Below are 26,142 nucleotides of genomic sequence, written 5' to 3'. Positions count from 1 at the left end.
TTCTCCCTTCCAAGCCCTCACTCTTCCCTGTGTACACATTTTTTCTCTCTCAGTTGCTGTAGGCAGTCTCACCCTCCTGCTTCTTCAGCCTTGTGATTAACAGAGGTTCCCAGGCTGCAGCTAACCTAGAGGTGTGGCGACACTTGGGGCTTGCCTCCCCAGGCTGCAGGCGGCGTGGAGAGTCCTGGCTTCCCCGAGGCCCTCCGTGCAGGCTGGGAGCCGGGCTGTGGAACGTTTCCTTTCCCCGCAGCAGAAGGCGGGATGCTGCTTTCTCTCGGGAGGTGGCAGCACAGCCAGATGCGATCAGTGTATGCAGTCTGACGCCCAGAGCTGCAAAAGGGTGGCAGGGAGGTGGGGCTGCTGATGGATTCCCTCCGCTGGGAGCAAGGATTAAGATGGGGAGCACGGGGGTGCTCATGCATCGGAGGGATAGCTTCAAGCCCTTTCTTGAAGCGGAACGGAATCAGCCCAGCATCCTCACGGTAACATACTGGGATCCCTCTGTCCTGAGCGTGTTCCTCTGTATCAGCTGCAGCTGATTGTTAGGCATGGTGTGGGGCCCGAGATGCCCACTGTGGGGACAGTGTCATTTGCTGAGCCTGCAGGCACAGCCCCAGTTTTTTTTTTAATTCATGTGTGGGGAAAGGCTCTGCAGGAGTTTGGGCAGAGTCAGTACGTATGGTGGGTTTTGCAGGCACCCACTTTCCTGCAGGATGTCACAATGGTTGCATGTTATTTTAGCTATTGAGCAGTTTAAGCGAAAATGCCAGGAGAAAGGAAGAGCAACAATCAGTCGCCATCCCATTAAATGTTACAACATGCTCCTCTCTCGGAAGCTCATCTGTGCTTTTTAGCCAGTTTGGAGGCTCCCATTATCTCCTGAGGTTTTAATAGTGGATTATAAAGACGGGGGTACTGTATGGAGTTTAGTGTGGCCATCATCTGGAAAACATATACAGAGGCGAGGTGTTTGGGTTTCTGCAGAGAGCAAGCACAGTCTGGTCCAAAAATCTATGGATATATTGCTTAATCTACCCCTCTGGCTCTGTTCTCTGAATTCAATTTCCCTATGCCAACACTGAATCAACTGGAGATGCTACAGAGCTTTGTTGGGAGGTTGTTTGCCTACTTTTTGAACTTCGAGAAAGTTTTGTGGCAACACAAAATAATCGTAGATTCAGTTTTGCCCCAACAATAATTTGTGAATGCTGTCTGTGGGCTTGTGCATCCAAAAGCAAAGGGTGCTGGAAATCCCAGTTTAGGCAACTCAAATTATTTTACTAGCATCAGCAACTGGAGGGCAGCCAGCCAATCAGCCCTACAGTTCTTTAAAAAGTAATAAAGTGCACCTGATTTTTGCTCCTTGGATGGGAACCACTGGCAACTAGTCCCATATACCAGGTAATTCCTGCTTGTTGCTGCTTAGGGCACCACTGAAACCACACCTTAAGCAGGCAGCACTGAGAGAGCACTGAAGCAGAGAAAGGCAAGAGAAAGCTTGAGGTTCTGAAGAGTTTTTGAAAGTGCTCCAATTCTCTTTCTGAACAGATTTTTCCCGAGTTACCCAAGTGCCCCAGAAAGATTCTGTCACGTTGGAGGACTAGTCATGATAGCTGCTCATCTTCTCTGGGGCTGGGAAGCAGAATGCAAACAGCTCAGGCAGTGAGGACTAAGCAAATCCACCTTTCCTGTCTGCATTTTCCTTCTAACTCAGTTCTGGAGGATCCTCCCACTGCCATGTGGATCCCTGTGCCCTGGAGGGACAAGTTGTGTCAACAGGACCCCCACCAGGCCCTCTGCCTGGTCCCTGTGCAGAGCCAGGGCTGCAAGCAGCCACCCCTCCAGGAGCAGTTCCACAGCAGTCCAGTCAGGAACATGCATTCAAACAATTCATGTATAGAGGAGGGAAGCATTAGAGGGATAAATCCCACATAGGATAATGCTAGTGACTGCAGAAAAATAAACAACAAACCACCAGCAGAATGAATGTAAAGGACAAGGGCAGTGACCAAATTCCAAGACACTGGTTTTGAAAGGTTGGTGGTATCTTGCCTTTTGGAACAGTCTTTGACAACTGGGAGAGAGTTTGTCTCATTTTAATTGGGAGTAATCATATTCACAGCAGTTGTCACATGTCACCTAGTCCGTCTGTCTCCCTGCCTTTTCAGTTTGGCAGCTTTCTCTTTTTTCCTCTGCATGTCCCAGAGATTTGAAAAATGATCCATTCTTCAAAGCATCCCTGGTAATTTGGACCACTGTTACACCTCTTTTGAGACTGATGCCTTTCAAAGCTGCAGCCTTTCTTCCTGCAGCAGCTCCTGACAATGCTTTATAACATACAGCCTGAACAGGGGAAAACAGGTCTGAGGAGATATACTTTTACTAGGAGGAAAGACATTAGGGACAGCACCAAAATCAACAGAAAACAGAGTATTTCAAGCAAAGAAGGTAGCTTAGCCCTTTTCATGAAGTGCAGGACTATACTGTCACTAATTTCACTTTGCAAAGTGTACTGGAGATCTCTTAATGCACCTGTTGGTGAAATGTATCTGCATACACAGATCAGTAAATATTAATTAATTAAACATCCATATGCAATATGTATTCTGTCCTATACCATGTTTGCTATCTTTTTTGTTTTCCTAAGAACACGCCCACCTTTTTAACAAGACTTAAGATCTGCGTTGCTACATTGTTTTTGCTGCCAGATACGGAAAGATAAATCCGGACCACATGATTGCTGGCTGCATGGCTTTACCCCATTGGCAACCACCTCCCCCTGGTGACATCAGCTGAGGTGGGGAGACTATAATTTTATACTACAGTAGTCACTTAAAGTGAAAATGAATGTTAACATCTCTCTGGTATGTGTATGCCCTAGTCTACATGTTTAATCAATGTCCTGGTTTCTTATTGAGAAATGTCCTGCTGGAGACATTGCCATACATATTTAGTAATTAGGGTAAGAATTGATGCCTCTGTTAATAAGAAATCTTGCAAATTCTGCTTTGAAAAGAGCTATTTTCATGAAAGTGAAAAGTACATTTTCTCAAGCACCCAACTCCCATTTTCAAAATACTCATTTGCAATAGTCCTGAATATGGAGCAACAGGACAGAAACCTGAATTTATGCAGCTGCAGCATATAGCAATAGAGATGCCCCATAACCAAGCAGCATCTGGGGAAAGGGGCAATTCAGTGAAATGGAAGCTTTCCATGTAGGTAAAGAGAGGCATTAAAGGGTGTTTACATGGTGGAGGGCATTTTTCTTCTTCAAACTTCCCTTTATTGTCTGTGCAGCTTTCAGGCTCAGCTTGACACTGCAAATATTTAGGTATGTGTGTAAGTCAAGGCACAAGTGTCACAAGTCTTTCAAATATTAATCCAAATATTAAAAATTTTCCAACACATCCAATGACAGCATCATCTTGTTCTTACTGCAGGTCCCTGCTTTAGGTTTAAGTCTATTTGGAGACAGCCAGACACCCCACCCCAGCAAGAAGTGGGTTTCAGGAAAAAGCTGTATGCACACAGCAAGGCGGGTACAATGGAGCCAGACCAGAACAGTGCTGTTGGGCCCAAGTACTTATGAGAGGTAGAGTACAGATATTGCTTGCCTGTATATATGCAAGAGAATGGCCTTTTAGTGCTTCCACAACCTCCTCATTCCCAAATCCATGGAGCAGCACAGTACACAAATGGATTTAGAAGAGGTGGCTCTTCAGAGAGATAGCATCTCCAGGGACCTGCAAAACTGGGTGAAATTTCAAGACCTGCAGTTGTGCTGCTGGGGAGCGAATTGCCCTCAGTTTCCGTATCACGGGGAATACTACCACCGACCTTCTCGGGAAGGTACTGGTGGAGGAAGCTCCCAGAACCAGCCCCTGTGCCTTGTCGTCTCCATCCTTGCAACAGAACAGGCAAGGCTTGAGCAACTCTGGCAGCACCTTTCAATCCATATTGATTGTAACTACTGTAAGCCCAAATCGCACGCCGTAAACGGCGTGTCCTGTCTCCAGCAATTCCATGTTCCTATTTTTAAAAAAATCTGGACTACAGGAGAACAAAAGAGCTACAGCAGCAACACCGCCAGTCCCACCTCGTTCTGCTTCGATTACGATGGGCGAAAACAAGTTAGAAGTTTACTGAGGGCTGAAGGCCGTCATGTGAAGAGGGCAGGGAGGCAAATCCCATGGGATTGCAGCGCACCGAGATCCTGAACACCGGTGGCAGGCTGACGAGCTAACTTGGCACGGCCCCGCCTCGGCTGCCGCCCTCAGGAGAGCGCTCACGTGACCGCGCCCACGTGACCGCGCCCTCAGCCCCCGCCCGCACCTGCCGGCGCCGGAGGGGGAGGGGGCGGGGCCATGGGATGGCCCCTCCCACCGCCCCCGCTCCTCCGGGCCCCTGCCGCGCACGCGCGCGGAGCAGGACGGGCCGATTCACGCATCCAAAATGGCGGCCGCAATGGATGTGGATACCCCCAGCGGAACCAACAGCGGCGCCGGCAAGAAGCGCTTCGAAGTGAAGAAAGTGAGGCCCCGCCGGCGCGCTCCTCCGGCTGCTCCCAGAGGGACGGGGTGGGGCTGGGGCCGGCCTGATGCCGGCGAGCGGGACGGAGAAGGGCGCGACTTCCTGCTCCCCTCACGGAGCCGGGCGCCCGGTTCCGCACCGGAGAGGCGGGAGGGGCGGGGCGAGGCGAGGCCTTCGGGGAGTCCTGGCGTGCGTCCTAGCCAATGGCTGAGGCTGGCCGCCGCACGTGCAGCGGGAGCTGGCCAATCAGCGGGCGCGGCTGGCGGGGGCGGGAGCAGGAGCAGGGGGCCCCGACAGGGCCGTGCCGGCCGGGGGATGCCCTGGTCGGCGCTGCGCCGCTCGCTCACCTCGGACGCCACCGCCCCGACGGGCATCGGCTGTTCCGTACCCAGAGCCTCCGGGCAGCTCGGGCCGGCGAGCAGCGCTGGAGTGCTTCAGCCTCCCCATCACCCCCGGCCGCTGTGGCCCAGCCGCCCGGGCTGCCCCATGTGCTGCGTAAAATGCTTTATACAAATGTCTATGACTGACTTTTCTTCTCCGTATTTAAATCGATCCATAATAACGTGTTAGTTAGCGAATGTTTTCATGCCACCCTGGCTTTGCCTCCTTTCTCAGAGCAGCCATAATATCTCTCTCCTATCCGGTGCCACCAGTTTGTCAGCTGGGTCACAGTGATGGTCCGAGGCTCTTCATGAGGGGATAGATTGTGTGGGCTAAGGTATAATTTGAGGAGAAGTGTCCCCTTGACTGAATATCAGTAAACATTTTCAGTGATTCCTGCTTGTAGATGAGTTTGTTTGAAATGCAGCTGCCATCAGTGATGGAAACCCCTGGATCTGTGCAGAAGGAAGTGTTTGGGTGACATATTTGTCATTTGGAAATAGGGAGAGATATAATGAGAGTGGTAGGAAGTGGCATAATTTATGTGTCAGTGAGATTCCTCCTCCCCAGCAAGATACCGAGACCTTTGTTGCACGTGTGGCTCAGTAGAGATGTGTGGGCCATCACATGTCCCATGATGGGACAAGAGATTAAGTACTGGAGTGTATGGGAGAGATAAGGGTGCTGAGAACTTTTATCTCAGCTGCCTTGAAATATGGATGAAGTCCATGAGAGATGAGTACCTCAGCCAGACTTGAAGTTGGAAGATTGGGAAAAAAACGGGATCACTACTGGTGCATGTCCTAAAAGATGTAGTGGTATTGTGAATACTTTTTATATCGGTACTAATGAAAAATTGAAGAGCTTATCAAAGGCGATATTGCCTATCAATACTTGGAAGTCGGCATTCCTCCTTTAGTGTCTCAAACTCAGGGAAAGCAATGAAAATCTTGAGATTGAAATGGAACACGGTAGAGAAGATTTACTATACTACAGTCAGTGCAAATATATACTGAAAAAATATAAGGGGAAAAAAATCTATATTACTTAAGTGTTGAATGAAGATTATCCTGATTACCAGTACAATATTTTGGATTGCTTTGGATGTTGAAGGCAGGCCCATTTTAAAAATGAGTTTACAAAAGACCTGATTATGGATTTTGTCTGGAGGAATAAAAAGGTACCATGTTTTTTTCTGCATAGCTTGCCCTAAAGTCCTCAAACCCTTCCCCTGAAGTAGCATGGGACAGTGCTATTGCTTTTTTATATGTATAAAGTAAGTCTTTGAAAGGTTGATTTGGTAGTACTTTGAAATTTTTATATCCAGCCTTGTTGATAGATTGTTGCTTATCAACCTTTTGTGGGGAAGATTATTCAGGAGTCAGTGGAGAATAGCATTAGAGATTTAGTTATTGACCCCAGCTGCTCTGAAGGGTGATTATTAGAAGAACTGCTGCAAATTATGAGAATTCCTCTTAACAAAAATGGCATCTGAATTGGTCTTTCTCCAAGGGACTGTCCTTTCCTACAGAGTTGGGGATTTGGCATGAGCTGCATCCTTTGGATACATTGGATCTTGAATAGAAATCCAAATGTTTGTATTCCTATCACAAAAAAAAAAGGGGGGTGGAGACTGTGGGAGTTACCTTGGTTTTGAAGTGGGAAGGAGACTTGTATCTGGGAGGTTTGTGAGGGGAATGTACCATTGCTTCCTAGTACCCTGAACTCAGGATGAAGAATGACTCTGGACTTCTAAGATTTGTTTTTTCTTAAATATCCCAGCTTTTCTATTTCAAAAAATACATGGGAGCTTGAAGAATAAGCGAGGATTTCTGTCCACTGTAAATTGAATGAAAACTATGTTTTTCTTTTTTCCCCCTCTCTCCAGTGGAATGCCGTAGCTCTGTGGGCATGGGACATTGTGGTTGATAACTGTGCCATTTGCAGAAACCACATTATGGATCTATGTAAGTAAATGGGGGTGGGACACAGTTTGGACTTGTATGTGATGAGCAGCTGAAATTACCCCGGCTGAGGATATAATTCAGCAAAGCTTTCAGTTAGTAACTAACTCTTCTGCTAATCTCTATTTTATAATACTGAAGTCTCATAATCTATTTTTGTGACCTCTGTCACCATACTGCTTCTTCCTCACTCTCTTCTTGTAAAGGGTAGGATCACTTGATGCCAGATCAACAGACATGATGCTGCTGAGTGTGTTTTAAATGCAACAAAGAAGAAAAGGAGTAATAATAAAGAGGAACTGAAATTATTCAGGGTTGGCAGGCATTACTTAGAAAGAGAGGATTTATATTTCGGAGTTGGGGAGGTTGCTATGAGTGTCAACTTCTCAATGACACTCATTAAGATGAAATCTTGTAACACTCTCTGTGTCTGTTCCTGGCAAGGAAAGGCATGGACTAGCAAATTAATTTGATTCTTCATTCTATGAAACTTACCTTGCCTAACTAGCTTAGTACATGTTATAGTAGGGGGAATTTTGTTGCTGCCTAGAAAATTATTTGTTCACTTACAAAGGAGGATAAGCAAATGCCAAAGTAAAAAGCAATATATTGTTAGTATTGGTTTGATTTTAATTTTTTTTTCTGTATAATCTTGATGGTTCGTTTCTGTCATGAAATAGGTCTGTATGCATGAAGTCACTGTTTTCAGTCCCTTAGAGTATTGGTAATGAGTACAAACCCATTTTTTTTCCTCAAAAATGACAAAGTACTGTTGGCACCCTAACTGTCCATCTTGTTTCAACCATGAAGACCTTTTAACATAACCCAGATAGACATTTGCCTATATTCCTAAAGTGTGAGGCTGGTGGAACCCCCCAAAACAAGACCCAGTCCAAGGACAGTACCTGGGCATGGCCTGTCCTGATCCCATTGGAATAGTTTTGTTGTATTTTGGTTTTATGCAGTTGCCCTTGGAACCAATAGTATTGGTAACTTCCTGTCAATAAGACTGTATGGAAATAAAACACTTCAGAAAAATGAGACTTCAAGTTTATAGGAACAGCTACTGAGAGATGCACCTGATTTTACTCCATATTTAAATAATAATTACAAAATCACTTTCAGAAGCTTTGTTTGGTTTGGGGTTTTTTTTGTTGGTTTTTTTTTTTTTTAATAAAGAGAAAACACACCTTAACACACTGGTCTGAAAATGGGTTAAACAGGTTCACTTCTCTTCCTGGGGACAGATATGTTTGTATTTTGAGCCATCTGCTGCCTATCCATGCTTCAGTTTATTCTTGGTTATTAGACAGGGGATGATAACACTAAAAAGAGCAGGGATTATGAAATAAGTTGAGGTTCTTTAATGTAAAGATTTCCTTTTTAAGTGCCTCTAACTTGTACTATCTTGGAAAGAAGTTTCGAAAGAAGGTGGCCACTGGACTGCTAATTAGTCTCTCAGGTTTATAATATATTAGAGAGGAAAGCCTTTTACTGACAGGCAAGTAAAATTTCAAAGATTCATTAGAACATAAGTTACATTTATAGAATTTACAAATGTATAGAATGAATATATAAAATCCTGTAATTCAAGATAATTATTCATGATAAGAGGGATGTATTTTAAGATTGGAGATGCTGGTGTGTTTCATTCTATCAATCTGCCTGAAAATTAATTGTACCTTCCATGACAGACCAAATGCAGTCTCATATATTTGCTTTTTTTTTTTTAATAAACAGCAAATAGGACATATGGGATGAAGGAGAGTTGTGGAAGAGCTGGAAGGAGAATGGACAATGCTATTTTTCAGTAGTAAATTTTGTTTATCAATTTAAAAAAAAAAATTTAAAAGTCCTACCAATATGTGGGTCATGGTTCAGAGTATATAGCTAGATTAGGAAAAACAGTAAAGGAAAAGGGCATAGGTAATTTTTTTTCTTTGTTGAGTTGCTCGAGCATAACATGTTATTAATTTGTATGGGCAGTTATAAGGAGCCTGGACTGCAAATGACAGAGTAAAATTGACAGCATACAGAGTAGAAGGGATATCTAAATTGGTATTCCGAGATCAGTGTTGGCTCTGGATTTGCTTACTTCCTTGTTACAGATCATTAATGTTGTTAAAAAACTCTTTAATTAGATTTTCAAACATAGGATGTGAAGTGATGGCAAATTGAGAAAAAATTAATAGAATGTGCAGGGAAGAATAACACAAGATTTGATTTGATAAAATGCAGGAGACAAATGTCTCCCACTCCTAGCAATGAAGAGAAACCTAGAATGGGAAGACACTAGAAGAATGATAAGTAATGCCAGTCATGGTAATGAAAGTTTGTTAACGTTGTAAAGTCAGGCATCAATGTTAAGGTGTCATGCAGTTCTCCCCATGCATGTGCCTTATGACTAAGTAATAATGTGATTCAAAGGATCCCCTCTGCCCTCCGTTTGGTTTGTATTCAGTGTACAGAAGGAGTGAATAGATTTTCAGAGTTTCAGTTTCATTCTTCTCTGGAAAGACAGATTCTGTTCAGATTTTACTTCAGTCTTTCTTCAAAGGCTTGCTGTCTGGTGTTGTCACTGCAACATGGTAAGTTGGAGAGTGTTAACAGTGTGTTTAGTATATTGGATTATCTTCTGGTCTAAAATGTGTGATGTCTTATTGTAAAAGATGACCAGTATAGCTTTGAACTGCAAAATGTGCCATCAAAATCTTGTCCCCTTGCTTTGATGGTAACATACCAAGTACCATGAATCCAGCTTCACAGACATAGATACGTTACATAGAATCCCGAGAAGAATCTCAGGATGTTTATTAGATGGAATGGGTTTGGATTTTTTTCTTGGTGTGTAAATATACAGGTGATTTCTGCAATAGAAAATGCATAGAAAGTGGGCTGGTTCTTACAATGTCAAGATTCAGAAGCTGCCATTATATAAGATGCATTTCTGCAACTCCCTGAGTTGAAATGCTTCCATTGCATCACAACTATTTACAGGTATTTCAGGTTTTAGCTGTATCTTTCTGTCCTCACCTGCAGATACTCTGTCAAAAGCAAGGCAACAGAAGAGTAATTCAGATTTGCTCCAGTACCTGTTACTATGTGACTCTTAAGGCTTCTTTTGGGTCAGCAGATGGTAAATAGCTTCTCTTTCCTACAAGAGCCAGGATCATCAGCTTTCATTCTAGGATGGAGATTGTCCATGTGGTGTTTTTTGGTTTTTTTTATTTGTTGATATATTGTCTTTTTCTGAAATAAAGCAAGTACAAGACCAGAAAGTGCTTTGGCTTTTGGGAGGTCCTTTTTTGGTAGCCAAAGGCAGCAGTGCTAGAAGTAGTCTCCAGTGTATTTCATAAGGGAGCTAAACCTTGGTGTCTTTTTGGAAGGGCTTTCCAACACCACCAGAGAGCTCCTTCTCAGCCACTTCCACAAAAGTTCATCTGTCTCTTAAACTTTTGGGACTGTCATGCTTTAGACTGTCAATGAAAGTTTAGGTTTGTCAGTGAAGGTTTGAGTAACACTGAAATGAATGTCAGTGCTGCTTCTTTTCCTTACCTAAAACATCTTTATTCACTCTCACTCCCAGGCAAAATACAGAGTCCTTTTAATCCTGAAAAATTAAAAATTGTGTTCATGCGGCTCTAATGTTAGGGCCTCTTAGAGAGGAAAAAAAATAAGACAAAATAACATAAAAAGTGGGCTAGATGGTCTTCAACTCTAATATGCCCAATATTTTGTTTCCAGCAGGGAAAGAGAAAAAACAAGATAAATATATTGTGTGCTAGAGTATTTTCCTTGCTTTCAGCAGAGGCTTTCTGAGTTAAACTTAGCTTACTCTGACTTTTCTCTCTTCAGATGAATTTCCTCATCTTTTCCTACTATTCATCTTCTCACTATTATCTGTTACTGTACAGACTCTGGCTAGATATTTAAAAGTTAATATACTATGTCCCATGACCATGAGTCCATACTGCAGTAAGAGTAAAATTGTTGCTACAATCTCAGGTGTAGAATTTTATACAATTATCCAAAGTAACTGAAGTTCTCCAAGGGTCTTGAGCATCTTCCATATTCTTAATCAGATTTAGTTTTATTGCTGTATGTATTGAGAGATTCAGGAATTGAGATATCAGATCTTTCAGAGGTACTGGATTTTGTTTTCTTCTATAGGCAGGCAAGGGATTGAGCTTTGGACTTCCTGCTGTGGTATATCATATCTTTGATGTAAACCATATGATAAATACAAGTTCATTCAAATCTTGCAGAACAGCTGTTGCTACTGAGTTTCTTTAGACATCACTCTTGTTTTGAGTAGTTCCTCATGACCAAGGTTGATATCTCTTGCATCTCAGAAAAAACGGGCCTTTCTTTTATTTTGTGCACCTCCACACCTAAAAAGTGTGAAAAATGGAGAAAGGGATGAATGGAGAACAAATAGAGATCACATTTTTCAGCCAAACCTGTGGGATTTGAAAGTTTTTGAATCTTTAATTGGTGAATCAAATTCCTTTTCCTCTAAGCATATTCATGCACACAAAGAGTGAACAGAGAATTGGAACTCATTCAGACATCTTCTTTGCCAGGAAAAAAAAAAATCTGTAAAACAAGAAAAAGCAAGCCCGTGTATTGAGTTCTAAGATGATCCTCTATAAGCAGATCTTTTAAAATCGTTTAGGCTTGACTCTTAAAGTAGGCATCCTTTAGCAAGAAGTAAAATTTTAGTCTCATAGGTTTGTGCTGCTGATGGTGGAGGAGTTGGAAATACTTTTTTTACTTCTAAAGTTTCTTCTTGAGCTGGTGCAGAAGTGAATTGTTCAGGCTTTAGAATGGAGATTTATTTTCTCAGTGTTGTTCTTCTTTCCTCACTCTTTTTTCGTCTCCTTTATCCACGCTATCTGACAGAAAAGCCCAAAACAGAACCCAAACTGCTAACTAGTTAGGGTTGGGGATCCTCCTGGGTACTCAGCTCCAAGATATAAAAAGTCCAAGCCATACTGTACTTCCTATTCTGGATTTTTGGGATGTACTTGCCCATCACAAGACTATAAAATAAAGACAGGCAAACTCCAGCATTACATGAGCAAATTAATTTGCAAATGAAGTTGAAATGTCTGACAGGGACATAGAAGACTTTGTATTGAGAGAAACCCGAGTAAGAAGTTAAGGTAAATGTACTGTCAACTCGTCGTCAAAAGACATCTCTGTGAGCACAAGAGATAGAAATGAAAATATTTATCCTTGAAATTTTGGAAGCAGACTCATATTTCCAGCAGATGAGCTATGTACTCTTGCACTCTGAAATTTTGGAATACTAAAAAAGTAGAGGAAGGAGGAAATCAGGATTAAGTATGTTTTGCTGTTATACTTTTGAAAAAACAGTACACATTAAACCATAGCCCTTGATACTTTCTGGTGTGTTAAATACCACAACAGAGCTCCTCCTCCCCTGCCTACATTTGCTCTTAGGAAGGAATCTTCCAGTTATTGTTGCATGTACTTCTTCAACCCCTGTGTATATTTGTTCAATCTTTATTTTCACAGGCATAGAATGTCAAGCCAACCAAGCATCGGCTACCTCTGAGGAGTGCACAGTTGCATGGGGCGTCTGCAATGTAAGGAAAACTTTTATTGTGGAGCTTGTGTGGGGTGATGCTGTCCTCCTTTTTTGAAGATGTGGGACAGAATGAGTTCTGTAGCATGTTTCACATAATCCACCAGAAATAAGAAATTTAAAGCCCTTATGTTTACTAGAATATAGAAAGGAGACAAAGAAGAAGATGAAAGATGGAGAGATGTAATAAGATACAGAAGAAAAGGGAGGAAGATTTGCTTTAATTTTTTTTTTAAGGAATAATAGATCTTTCATTCTGAGCATGATTTTCCTGATCATGGTTTGCCTAGAAGTTATACCTTTTCCTTTCCCCTGGTAATAGGATCACTTGGATGTCAGCCTGTTTGGTTTGTCTATGTGCAGGCTAATTCAGAGAGTCAGTCTGGGGTAACCAAGTGATTAGCTTCCAGTTTAGGGTAAAATCAAATCAATTGGTTCCACTAGCATGCGAACTCCAAACACTCCAAACTTGAATACCTCTTAGCTAGCCTGGACCTGAATTGGAAAATAAACTATTCCATAGTGAAATAACTTCCTGATCTTCAGTCCCATCTGTACTGTGCTGTGGGATTGAGTTATAACATGATAATGCTGGAACAGGACTATAAATGTTGCAATTCTGTTTGCAGAGGACAAGAACAAAATTTTAAATCATGTCAGGATATTCTAGTGTCAAGATTATGTTGTTGTGTGTGAGAGTCACCACAAATGAAACCTTGGTTTTAAGTAGCTGTATAGGTAAGAGAAAGGATGCCCTTATTAAACACATAAATGAGAATTTTTTTTCTTTCTAATTTTGCAAACTCTTTTTTATTATTTTTATTATGCAGGCTCTGGTATCTCCTGCAAACTGACAGAAAGCTTCCTTCAGCATGTATACATTCATATCATCCCTGCTACTCACTCTGAAATCCTCTCTTTTCTTTCTGATTGTGCTTCTTATCAGCATCTGCTTTGCCAATTTTAGCAGCTGCTAAACTCTGCACTCCCTCCTTCATCAGAAGTCAGTCAGTTGCCACTGCATGCACTGTGGAACAGGCTTTCTGCTGCTGTTTCACTAATGTTTCCTCCTCTCCAAAAATGTGGATCAGTTCCTTGGTGTTGATCAGCTAATTGAGTGATCAGTTGTCCCCACCTTTGCCTGCAGACTCTTGCTATTCTCTTTGATGCTTTCAGTGGTAGTTTTCACATTGAGATGCATTCATGCATTCTGAAATTATGTGATCTGAACTTTGTCTTCCAGCACGCTTTCCACTTCCACTGCATCTCTCGCTGGCTCAAAACTCGCCAAGTGTGTCCGCTGGACAACAGGGAATGGGAGTTCCAAAAGTACGTATCCTGCACAGATTTCAAGATGAAAAGTCCACTTGTCCTGTAAATATAAATGATCAATGTCAGATTGGTGTGTCTGAGGACATAGTTGTTGTTCAGAGAGGTTCTTTCCTTAGTCACCTGGTTCTAAGCGAGCTCTGAAGGAAGTCTAAACAGCTGTGGAATATGTGGGAGCTGTTGAAAAGTAGTGGTTTCTACTGACATTCTTTCTAAAGAATGGAGAGCAGGAGAGAAATGGCATTAGGTAGAAGTGGAGTCTCAGGTGAATACTGTGCTGCTGCATGAGCAATTTGGGTTTAGAGGATGACCTGAATTCAGCTGTTCGGGTTCCAAAGTGTTTCTGCTGAGGTGCTAGACATCTTATTGGGTCCCTTTTTTATCTTGATTTGGTTTATAACTCAGCCTCAGAGATTAATAGAGCTGATTTCCTAGCATCTGGAAATCAAGTGTCCATGTAGCCATTCCTGCAGTTTTGGCCCATTTATTTATAATTGCTGTATTGTTTGTTCTATTTAATATTTTTTAAAGGTCTCATGTGAAGAATAGTGGTAGGAGATCCAAGAATGGGTTTTTGAGGGATAATCATATTTTGAGAGGTAATTGTCCATTGAGAATAGTTAGGAAGTTTGCCTACCACTTGCTTCATTCTGCACCACTGATCTAGTAATCTTTTCTTAACTGTGGATTGTCCCTCTCCTCACCTACTTTAAAAAAAAATAAATTAATTCTAGTCAGAGTCCAGATTTAAACAAAGCAAAATAGGTATTATAACTGTTGAGGATTGTGTTTGGGCTCTGATACACAGTCAATTGTGCAAATCATCATTTACATGACAACTGAAGTACCATAGTTTTGATATTAAGATGTTTTCCTGAACAATGAAAACTGAGTCCATGTTGCCTGGCTAATCACTTCATATTGCATGGGCAGCATGATGAGAAACAGAAACATGAATTAATATCTTCTGATGTGTGCTCAGTGTTACTTCTGGGGCTGTGACAAGCTTTGGCCTTGTTTCATGCCAGATATATTTGAAGTGGGATTCAGGGTAAAAGATAACTGGTACTGAGATCTATTGCACATGGTGTTGTGGATTCCTCAGGCTCACTTCTAACTGGTGTCTGGGTAGCCTTTTGGGGGAAGTGAAATGTGAAGAACTTCCTAAGATTTCCTTAGCAGCATTTCACCTTCATCTCATTTACATGTTAATTATGCTGTGGTAGAATGAACATAAATCCACCCAAACCAGCACTCCTATGAATTGTGATTTTTAAAAAAGCATTAACATGTTATCTATTTGCAGGTATGGACACTAGAGAGATGGTCACACGCTTCTTGTTATGTCATCGAACTCAGTTGTTCTTGTCGCTATGAGTTTGGTTTAGTGACTTGGAAAGTCAGTAATGTATACAATTCTTCTTTCATGCTAATTTCTTCCTATTGTATATCATTGAATAAAGTCTTGCTGGAGCTTCCTGTCAAAGTCTTTTGTCTTGTGTTCAGGAGCAGGCAGTCAGAGCATGAGGAAGGAGAATTATCTGCAGACTGGGGACCTTATGCTAAGCTTAACTCTTCAGTGGGGCAGTGCTTCTTTTTTGCTGTGCCAGACTTTTGACTGTGAATTTAGTCCTACTCCCACACGTCTGAGAACCACACCTTTGGCTCATTGAGGTTGGTGTTAAGCTCATTGTGTAGTGCAGTGTGTGCAGGACTTGGCCTGGCTAAGAGTAGTTTATGTAAATAGCTTTTTGTGTGGACATGTTTATTACAGCAGAGTTGAAATGATCTATACAATTATGGGTTGTGTCATATTAGAAACTGTTCTCTCACTTCTGGTCTTGTGTTTGACTAGACCACCTCCCCTGCAGAGGAAATTTTCACTAACTTCCCAGTTCTAGCTGTTTAGCTTTGGGGAACAGAAACAGGATGTCACTTTTTGTCAGCGTTCATAAGGCACTTTCATGTGTTGAGTGAAAGTAAACTCAGGAAATTCATGTGTTAGATTGACTGGAAAGCTAGAAGTAAGCAGTATATAAGCAAACCAATTCTTGGTTGGCTTTCTAGTGGTATTTTTCCCAGTTCAAGTCCAACTGGCCAAAAATCATTCCTTTGAAAACTATGTAGTGTTCTGTTTGGTGTCTCCTCTGCCAAATGGCCTGGTATCCTACTCACTGCATCAATTTTTGCCCTCTATGTCAAGAGCCTCAGCAGATGCTGGGAACTGAAACTGCATCCAATAAATTCTTCCTGCTATAAAAGGCTCCCTCTTTATGTCAGCAGTGGTAGTGGCAGACATGGTAGATTTCTGTCCTTGGCTATTCATGATGCCATCTTTGGATGTCATTTTTTTACTACATACTGAGGATGGGAAATTTGATAGCTGATATTAAACATTCGTGTACTCTAGTGATAGGGAATAGGGCCATTGACAGAACCAAAACTTGCAGGTTTTTCAGTAATTGCTGGGGCTTTCTCTAATCTGCAGCAAGCAAATGTCAGGATTATTTTATCAGTTGGTGTCATTGCTCTGAAATTACATGGCTCTCTGTTTTCCACCCTTAAGAAAAAAGCCAGGAACAAGTAGGACTAAAAGAGTTGATAGCTAGACAGCTTATTCATCATGTTTCTTGATAGAAAACTCATCCTGAATTTGCCAGGTAGTTTTCGTGATGGAGGCAGGAAGGGAACAGAAGAGGAGAGGGAAGATGATCTCAACAGTGGTCAAAGTATTCATCCAGGCAACAGGGTATCCAGGTTAAATGCCATTCCCTGAAATTTGAACTCCTATTTAATGTCCTGTCGAGATGAGTGAAATGTCAGATGTCCCTGTTTTTGATTGTCCATTTTGTTTGCAGTGTTTGGTTTTTCAGGACCTGGTACCCAGATGCTCACCAATTTATACCCTTGAGAACTTTGTTTTGGGTCCAACTACATCGGTCTGATTCATCCTCCTTTCATCTGTGCATATTGCCCTGAGCATATTTTTTTAGCTGGGACAGAAACGTTTTCCTCTCCTCTGTGGCTTCGTGTGCATTTGCTTGAGGCTGTGCCGGCAGAAAGACAAGGGGGTTTGGTATTTTTTATTGCCTTTTTTTTTTTAATGTACCCTCCAAACGGCTGGCTACAGGCACTCTCTCCTAAACACCCTTTGAAACTCTGTTCTGCTGCAGTGCGTAAAACTCTGCTAAATTTGATTTTAGATTTCCTTTGTAGTGTCTATCCCAAACCTGGTTTTCCCAAATGGAAAAATACAGAGCGTAAAGCACCAATTGCTTACATGCCCAGGTAAGAAAATCCTTTTTCAGCTGCTGCCCGTTGCAGTGGCCCTGCTGCCACTTGCCCTGCTGCAAAGGTGATGGGCCACGGCTGCTGCAGCTCAGGGCTGCTGGTAGCTCTGTTTTCTGTAGTGCATTAAGGGCTGTGTTTGGAGAGACAAGGAAAAGCTTCAGTGGGTGAGCTCAGAGAGAAGCTGTGTGGCATAGGCAGCACCAGGTGAAGGTACAAAAGATCTCTTTAATCCAAGGGCACAAAGTGCCCCATTTCTCCAGGGAATGCCTGCTTGCTCGGGCTGGTATCGCTCTTTCCTAACTTTTACTGTTCAGCCTCTCCACCTCTGCTAGATGTGGGAGAAAGCCCATTTATTCCCACTGCCTTTTTTCCTGAAGCAACAATCATTTTTGACTGCAGCTTCCCCTTTTTGCAAAATACAGAGAGCTTCTTGGGGAGGAAGGAGGAATAGGGCACATTTCTAAGTATCCTGTGGTGAAGATAGGTGCACAGGGGAGAAACGACCATGCCAGTGTGGTTTGCCCATCCTATAAATGGAGAATGCATTTGAAAATAAAATCAGGAGAGAATGACAGTTAAAACTGCAGAGAACAGTGTATCCTGCAGCTGCCTGGCTTAGAGAAAAACAAATCACTGGTAGACCTGCTGTGGAGCAGAAGGTAATTTTGACATTTCTGATTCTTTCTACAAGTCTGTCAGCTGAAGCAGGCTGCATTGCTGAGCAGGCCATGGCAGAGAGCAGCCAAAATGACCAGACAGTGACTTCCTTCTCTGCCTTTTACACAGGAGACAATGAGCTCCAGGTGCTGTGTGCCATCGGCTGTGCCTCGTGCTCGAAATCCCTCAGTGGTCTTGCATTAAAATGCCAGAATCAGGACAATGTGACCCCAGGATGACACAGCACTTTGGGCTGTGTGGAAGTAGGAGGGGATGGATGGGAATTTTCCTGTCAAAATTGCTACAGACTGTACATTAAAAAAATGCCAGGCTGTCAGGAGTCTGCTGGTGGAAAAATGTCTGATGTCTGAGAAAAATGGATGAAGCCTCAACCAGTTTCCCAGGCTTGTAGTGACACACTATGGAGTGAACTTCATCATTATGTCCTCCTGCTGCAGTCAGATAGGGAGGGGTACCTGTGGAGATGCAGCTGTTTTGACTGGGATGAGGAAGCTTTGCAATTGCTTTGTGTAATCCTGTGTGCAAATACCCCTTGCAGGGGAGCCCCAGAAGCTGCTCCCACTTCTTTATGGTTAGGTGTAATGGTGAAACCACAAGCACACGTGAGAAAATACACCTTTGAGTGTGGAGTTGTCTGTGTGCAGGTAAGAAAGAGGCTCGCAGCTATCAGCCCTCTCCCATGTCTCCTAATAAAGAAGCTAATGGCATCCCCAAGTGGTCTGGGACCACATCAGCAAAGCTGATGCAAAGATGAGCTAAGCAGCACTGGTAATGTGAGCTGCAGCAAAGCCTGTGCAGGCAGAGAGCTGAGCTTCCAGGAGGGGAGCACCCACTTGGGAAGATCTGCACTATTTCTGAAAAACTTCCTCCTCCAAAGGCATCAGGGCAGAAAATGGCAGTAATGCCATTTCCCTGACTGACTCTGCCATGAGTTTCATTCCTTGAGCTAAAAATGAGCAGCCAGGAATGGGGAGGAAGATAACTCAAAGCTGGGCAGAGGCAGAGACCAAGACTAAGTCTCTGTGCTTGCTCCATTGTCAGGCAGGCAAGGAGATGTTCCAGAGGATGGGGCCTACTCTTGGTGAAGAACACAAGGTCTTCGCTTTGTCAGTGTAGGGGTGATCCCACGTTGTATTTGGGCAGCAGGAACGTGATGCTGTTGTGGGACAGCAGAAAGGCACTTGCAAGGTGTGGAGGTGATGCCTGTGAAGCATTGCTTGGCCAGCATGCTGCCAGCCCTTTTCTGGACCACCATGAACTCCCATCCTTCTGCCCTATGGCAGCTGCTTTGCCATCCAATAAAGGGATGAACCTCTAGGCACAGTAAGAGGAGGCACTGGTACCCAGGTTGCTCATCCCAGCCTGGGTGACAGCCATCACTGCCTGGAGACCCCTAGGCCATGGCTGGAGAAAACGAGGGGGAGGTGACACTGCTGGGTATTTTCCTAATGCAGGTTCCTCTGGGGGCTGGAGAGGAAAAGGAGGGTGAACGTAGAGAAGCGTCCTTTGTCTCCCTGCTTTGCTCGCCACCTTCTCCCCACAAAACCTGTGAGAAGAGCGAGCTCTTCTTGTCTGCTTTTGCTTTTCCTCACAAGCTCCCTCTGCCAATATCGCTGCCAGTTTAATCTGCTGTGAGGAAACACACCATTCCCCCACCACAGGCTCCAAACATTGCTCAGTTTTCCTCCCCAGTGCAGCAGGCTTTGCAGTGAGCCTGTTATTGCTCACCACAGGGCACCTTGGTGCATGGATCACCCCATCACCACCCTCTCCCCATTCCCACTGCTCACTCTGGTCTGCTCTCTGCTCTCCTCTTTCATTTCCCCTCTCTCTGATGTGGTTCCCATGGAGATCCAAGGTACCAGTAGTGCCCTTCCTCTGCAGCCTGAGGGAGGGGGTTAGTGGGATGATTTTGGGCTCACCTGGGCTGACGTTGCATTCAATCCCAGAAGTCCAGCTACAAGGTGCTAGAAGTTCTGGTTTGTCTCTCTGCTACTTGACTCCTTCACAACAACTGGGCATTGGCCTGTTCTTTGCCTTTTTTAGCAGCCCTCCAGCCTCTCTCCATTGGACATAGAAGGGGTAGTTCACCTGTTCTTTGCATCCTGCCATACCCAGCAGTGGTCCCAGTTGTAAAAGCAAAAAAAAAAAAAAAAGACATTTGAGGTTTGATTTGAAAATTCATGTGGGGATGCACCACTGCCTGTTGCCTTGAAGAATTTACCCACTCCACTGCAGCAGCCTGGCATTTGTCTGTTTGCTACCTTTTCTTTACATATGACTGTGAATATGACTCAGTCACCTGATTTCTTGGTCCTTGCATGAAAGGTGAATCTTGACCTCACTGCTCCAACACATAAACCGGGAACATAGCAGAGCAATTTCCTCTGGAAAGGAATCAGATGTACCAGCATGGTAGGTATCAAAACTCAGGATGGGAATGCAAAGTGCCAGGGTACTGATGGTGCCCTTGAGAATGAGTCCTTTTCTTCTGGTTATGCTGTTCTTACTCTCATGTCCTCTTCATCTTCCTATGCTGGATCTCAAATGGATGCTTATTTGCTGGGAAAGGAATTAAGTGGAATTTTCTTCTCTTGAGATGCAGCCCGCCTAATATCTTTTTCATCCCCCTTCTTCTCCCATGTCCTAGAAGTCACCATTTTCAATGCAGATCAAAAAGGGCATTCATCTGTCCACTCACAGTGAGAAGTGTTGTGCTGCTGGATCAGTCTCTTCATCACAGTTATATTGGATGCATTGAAATAATTCATTTTGATATTTTAGACATGAAACATGATTTTTTTAATGAAAAACACAGGCTTGGATGTTTTGTGTGCTCCTCCCCCTCCCACCCTTCACCAAATGTCAGTATTGTGGAGTTTTGAAGGGCATGTGCTTGCCAAAATCTATCCTAGATCTGCAGCCTTTTCTGTAAAACATGAGTTCAGTTTTGCATGGTTTCAGTGTACAAGTCATTATGCTTGTCACAAAACCCTTTTATTCACGTTTGGTTTTGGGGATGAGAGATGACTCCGAGTGCCAAGGCTCTCATGTCCCACTGGTCCATGCAGAGTGAGTGGCCATCCATCTCCCTGCTTAGCTAAGTGGAGACCAAACATTTAAATACTCATAAATCACCAGTCTGTATAATGTTTAGAGATGAAAGTCTACAAAGAAAGACAACAGTTCTGTGAGGATTGTCCTGAGCCTCTGGTTTCTACAGAAACCTTCCAAGACTCCCTAAAGGGACTAGTGTGAGAAGCAACACAAACTTGTCCTCAGCAGATATTTTGGGTGTCTCTTGGTGCCACTATGTGCCTTTCCAGTGGGGCAGGAAGAATGGCAAAGAAGTGTTGCTCCCAGGTAGGAGGTAAAATGAGACGCCCCTTCCTTTTTGAGCCATTTTAGGAAGATATAATTTTATCCATATGGAATCTTCTTGAAATGTTTCATGTAAATATGCATCCAAATGAGTCTATTGGACACAACTTCCAGGAGGGTAAAATTCAGAAAGCAGAAAGGCCCATGCTGGATTTGCTTCAGGGGATTTTTACCTATTTTCCAGACCTTGTTCCTGTGCCCCCTGATGTCACCCATGAGCCTCAGCTTCATTTCAGTCAATAGTTAGCTGATGATAAACTCAAACCACAGTCTCTTTTTGGTCCAGGCACTACCTACCTTTAAAACCTGAGACCAGCACCCAGAGCTGCTCCTTCTGCTCCCATATTACATACGACATCTCTCTCAAAAATTGCTTTTGCTGTTTCTGCAACCACTGTGCTCATACAATATTTCTGTCCTGGGTTGTGACTGCCTCCACCACCTCACTGACATGGCTCATCCTACTTACAGCTGGAGACCTCCAAGGGGTGGGAGGGCATCCATGGGAAGGGACACAACAAATCCTCAAACTCACAAGCAGCTGCAGTGTTTGTGCTGTAAATCACTGTTAGAACCTCAGCTATTACTTGTTTTGTGGCCATTTCCTCACCTATGCTGTAGGTTGCATCGGCAGAATGGAGCCACAGGTGATGACAGTGGCCCTGGATTTGAGGCCACTGTTGATCAACCATCTACTGAAGCACTAAGAGCAACTCCTGGAAGATGAGGCTGCCTCATTTTCTTTCTCCTTTCCCGCTTCTCTTCTGGGATCAGAATACTAGTCTGGGCTCTTTCTCTTGAGTGTGTTGTCAAGCTCTTTGAGCTGTCTGTAACTGCAGTATCTTCATTAGTGTTTCATAATCCCTGGTCATCCCTGAGCAGCAGCCCATGAAGATGTCGTGCTTCTGACAGGAGGCACCTATGGCTGGTCCTATCTATTGTGGCAGCACGTGCTCATCAGAGCTTTGCACATAGAGTAGATGTGCCTGAGGAGGGGATGATGAGCTCAACTCAGCTCCTTTCTGCTGCCCATAAATCACATTAGAGTAAATCAAAGCCTTGAACTGTCAGCGCTACCTAGATGTAAATACCATAATTATCCTAAGTAAAATTAACAGTTTATCAGACTTCCTGTGTTGAATCTTTTTATTACAGTTTTTTTTTTTTTTCATCACAGATTTGATTTGCCATAGAGCTTATGTGACTCTGGATTATGAATCTCTGGCTTTCAAACACTACCTGACTACAGCAGCTAATTGGCAGCTGCTCAGAGGCTTGTTTTGCTGAGGAGAAGGCTTCTCCCCTGACTACCCTGAAATTTTCTGGTCCTTTTCAAAAAGGGTTTTCCCATACAATAAGTGGTGTTGGATCCTTACCAAGGCCCAACGGGATCCAGGCACGGATGCAACCCTACACAAATGAAGCAATGAGCCTGTGCCAAGGAGAACATGGGGTGACAAGTGTGTGGAGCAGAAAGGGCTCAAGCCTTCCTCCACAGCAAAGCAGAAGGCGGCAGCGTCACACAGTGAACAAAAGGATCGTCTCTCCAGGCCACCATCCTCACCAGTGACTGCCATCACGGGCTGCCTCACGTTAGGGGAGGCTCCTGACAGTGGCTGCCAAGGTAGGAGCTTCAGAGAAGCACCTGCACAAAGCTGTGCTAATATCACAAATTATTTAGAACACATTCAAAGCTTCCTAATGATTGTAGTGGGCTGCACAGTTCAAGTCATATGAAATAACCTTTTTTTCATCCTATCAGGACAGCCATTGAGCAAAAAAGGGAAACACTTGACAAAGTCCAGTGCTGCATTTTCCACTGCCCACCTCCCTGCAGCACAAGACAGAGGAGAGTCAGCACAGGCATTTCACCACGAGTTACAATTGGTAAAAAAAAGGGGGAGCTGTAGTTTGAACACATTAAAAAATGAGCCTTTTTCCTCACACACCTTTGCACAGCACTGGGAGACAAGGAAGGTTATTGCTTTTATCCCAGTGGATCCTGGCATGAGAAGTTCATCTGGTGTTTTTCCTGCCTGTTCAGTGCCTTTCCACCAGATCCATACTTCCTGAAGATGATTCAGAACATGAAACGTGACAAAACAAAACTCATTGTAATAACTTGTCTTGGCCAAAGCCAACTAGGAATATAGCTGTGCTATTATCATGAGCTGGAACACAGAGCTATTTACTTCATTCACAGGAACAACAAAATAGCAGCCCGTGGTGTTGGCATGGGTAGAACCATAACTAAAATATTGCATACAAAATAGAAAAATACCGGAATAAGCCCCTTATTATGGATCTAAAATATTTTTTCTTGGGCAAAATAGGCTCAGAAAGCTTTAACAGCTTGTGAGAGTCTCCTTGAAAAGCAGAGTTTTGTCCAATATCTGACTGGAAACCTCTGACACCCAGAGGATGAAACACTGACACTCTTGCCTCCAGATGAAAGACAGGTCTGAACACTGGCTTTCACTGATGAGTGAAAGCTTCAAGGCTGGAGACTTAAGAAGGAACAGAGCATTTAACCAAAGTGATTTTACATTTTGTAGTGAATACAGTTCTGGAACCAGGATGAGCATGAATATGTATATCCATTCCCAGCCATTGAAAAAGGAGAGCTGCAGGTAGAGTAAAGTAAGAGTAAGCTGAATTCCTCATCATGAGACTAACATAATTAGGTTGGGGTTTGTTTTCCTTTGCTTTACTTTTCTTTTCATTAAAAGGCTCTCTGTACAATTTTGACAAGCATTTTCACAGTTTATAGATAACTTCTTTCCAGGGACAGGTTTCATTCCCCAGCTGGACCTGAGCAGCTTCCCCCAGCCATGTGGATATAGAGGGGTTTCATTCTCTGGAGACAGTACTTCATCTGAAGTACAAAGCAGAAGGATATAATGTAGAAATAACTATAATAAGATCTGCTGAACTTTGAAAGAGGAGCAGACTGTTTATCTGGTTGTAACAACATCATGTCCTTCGGTTTTATTCCAAACTTTCAGTCATTTACCTTGGACTATCTTTTGAATCTTAAGTAGATCAAGCTGTCCCTAAATGCCTCATGAACATAACTGAAACCAGTATGTTCTTGTACCTCGAGCATGTCTTCTTCTTCTTCAGTCTACTGGAGAAATCTTGTAAAACAGCCCTTCAAAGTGCCTTCCAAGAGAAGGAAGGGTTCCCTCTGTGGGATTTCAATTTTCTCTCTCTGTTCTGGACACTTGGTCCATCCACCCTCCTCTGCACCTCCCCGTTTCCCAGTCATGCCTCCTCCTGCTTCTCATACTCTTGCAAGCACTGCTGGAGGAGACAGGTGCCACCAGCTATACTGAGACAGGAGGTGACTTCGGGAGGCAGCCCCAAAGATCTCCAACAGCTCATTTAGGAAAATGGCTTGGGTTGGGGGTGATAGATCCTCTTACCCCCATTCCAAACTGCTGTGAGCAAGAGACATGGATACATGTGCTCCTCCCAGTCTGTGTATGTCCATGTCAACTTTAGGAGGAGATATAAAAGCTGCCAGAGCTGCCCTGGCTTCCTTCTTTCCTTGAATTTCCACCACCATTTTCCCCCCCCACTCCTGCTTTGGGATCAGCTGCAATATAAGCCATAGAGAGGCTTGAATAAGACAAGGTAATGTGCATCTCCTGGAAAGTATGAGCTTCAAGGTATTTAGTCCATGGGCACATTTGTGTGCAGAATGGTGTTCAGAAGGACAGCAGGAAGAGAAATACAGACAAGTCCCGGCTCTGCCTTTGTGAAAAGTCTGTGTGCAGCAAGAGGAGCTGAAAAGCTCTGCCACACCCACGCTCTCAGTCTGACTCTGTGGCTCTTCCAGGACATCAGGCTCATCCTCCACCTCAGCTTTCGGGTTGGCAGGCCCGGGAAAGCAACACAAACATCTGTAACACAGGTTTAGAAGTGATTACTCAGAGTCTACAATGCTTTGGATCAGAAAAGTGCAGGGCAAGCACTTTTATTTATTTAGGTGCTCGGCATGTATGGTAATTACTCAGTGCTTGTGTGTTTGGGTGGCTTTCTAAGTTTGAAAAAATCAGACTGTCACGGATCAGTCACCAGTAAAGATGTCTCAAGAAGACGAGCTGAGGTAGGGAAGTTTCTGTAGTGAGTCATGGCAAGATCACAAGTAATTTGTCAGTGAGTTCCTATCCTCATCCTTGGCTGTCCAAGCCATTTCCCATCCCGTTGGGTGGCCTACAGGCAGTCGTGTGTTGCTGGTGCCAGCATCCAACATCCCTGCACAGGGCTCCCATCCCCACCTGTCTTCTGTGAGCAGCAGCGCACAGGTCCTCCTGCACCCCTCTGTGTGCATCTTTTTTCCTCCCCAAAATCTACTCTTTGGGATATCTTTCAAGGATTATTCAGAATGTAAGAGAGATATATGTTGGGGCTGAAATGTAAGCTCTTCCTTTAGCAAGCCATACTGTTTCTATACAAGGAAAACCAAAATAAATTTGCTCTCCCTCCTTCTGCACACATATTGTAAAAAACCATAGACTAAATTAATTGCAAGGACATCAGGCACCAGAGGGGTAGAGAAAAAATCCAAAGCCTTGTAGTACAACTCTAACAGCATTTCATGTTCTCTGGGGTTTTCACTTACAGTGACTCTGAATCAAAGTTTCAGTCACACAAAATTTAATGCCAATTTTTATTCTGCTCATTCCATGCTGGGGACGTGCACTCGACCTCTGTGAAAATACGTTTTAAGGCCTCAATGCATCAGTGCTTTTTGAGTCTTGGGTGTGAGCAGGCCCTCAAAATTATTTCTCTCTTTATTTCTCTAACGACAAGCTTTTTCTTCCTTTCTTCTATCTGGGTCTGGATTAACAGATAGACACTATCCATCTGTGCCAAGGTCCCAGCTCCTGGGCGAGGTGATGAAATTGAAATTTCAGCTTCGGGAGCTGAGATTATTTCTTTTAATAAATTAAACTTTCAGTCTTTCAT

At 43.5% G+C, this 26,142-nt stretch overlaps 1 protein-coding gene and 1 long non-coding RNA gene across 2 annotated transcripts; both read left to right on the top strand.

Annotated features, from left to right (window-relative positions):
- The first annotated feature begins 334 nt into the window (after positions 1-334).
- LOC148223635 (uncharacterized) lies at positions 335-4,118 on the top strand. The gene is made up of 3 exons (XR_015803865.1): positions 335-482; positions 2,648-2,797; positions 3,444-4,118. It is a non-coding gene; the product is annotated as an uncharacterized LOC148223635 (long non-coding RNA).
- Positions 4,119-4,376: 258 nt separating this feature from the next.
- On the top strand, positions 4,377-15,304 carry RBX1 (ring-box 1). Its single transcript, XM_014882677.2, has 5 exons — positions 4,377-4,533; positions 6,803-6,881; positions 12,420-12,490; positions 13,733-13,818; positions 15,125-15,304. The coding sequence occupies exons 1-5, from the start codon at positions 4,456-4,458 to the stop codon at positions 15,135-15,137; spliced, it is 327 nt and encodes a 108-aa protein (XP_014738163.1). The 5' UTR covers positions 4,377-4,455; the 3' UTR covers positions 15,138-15,304.
- The last annotated feature ends 10,838 nt before the right edge of the window (positions 15,305-26,142 follow it).

The sequence above is a fragment of the Sturnus vulgaris genome, chromosome 5 (genome assembly GCF_052056855.1).
Source record: "Sturnus vulgaris isolate bStuVul1 chromosome 5, bStuVul1.hap1, whole genome shotgun sequence".
Taxonomy (NCBI): Eukaryota; Metazoa; Chordata; class Aves; order Passeriformes; family Sturnidae; genus Sturnus; species Sturnus vulgaris.
Note: the sequence above shows the minus strand (reverse complement) of the source record. Positions and strands in the feature narration are given on the sequence as shown.

Excerpts from the sequence above, each read along its gene's own strand:
- RBX1 (XM_014882677.2), top strand. The coding sequence starts at position 4,456 with ATGGCGGCCGCAATGGATGTGGATACCCCCAGCGGAACCAACAGCGGC. Across the intron at positions 4,534-6,802 it reads AGCGCTTCGAAGTGAAGAAA|TGGAATGCCGTAGCTCTGTG; the intron begins GTGAGGCCCCGC and ends CCCTCTCTCCAG. Across the intron at positions 6,882-12,419 it reads AAACCACATTATGGATCTAT|GCATAGAATGTCAAGCCAAC; the intron begins GTAAGTAAATGG and ends TTATTTTCACAG.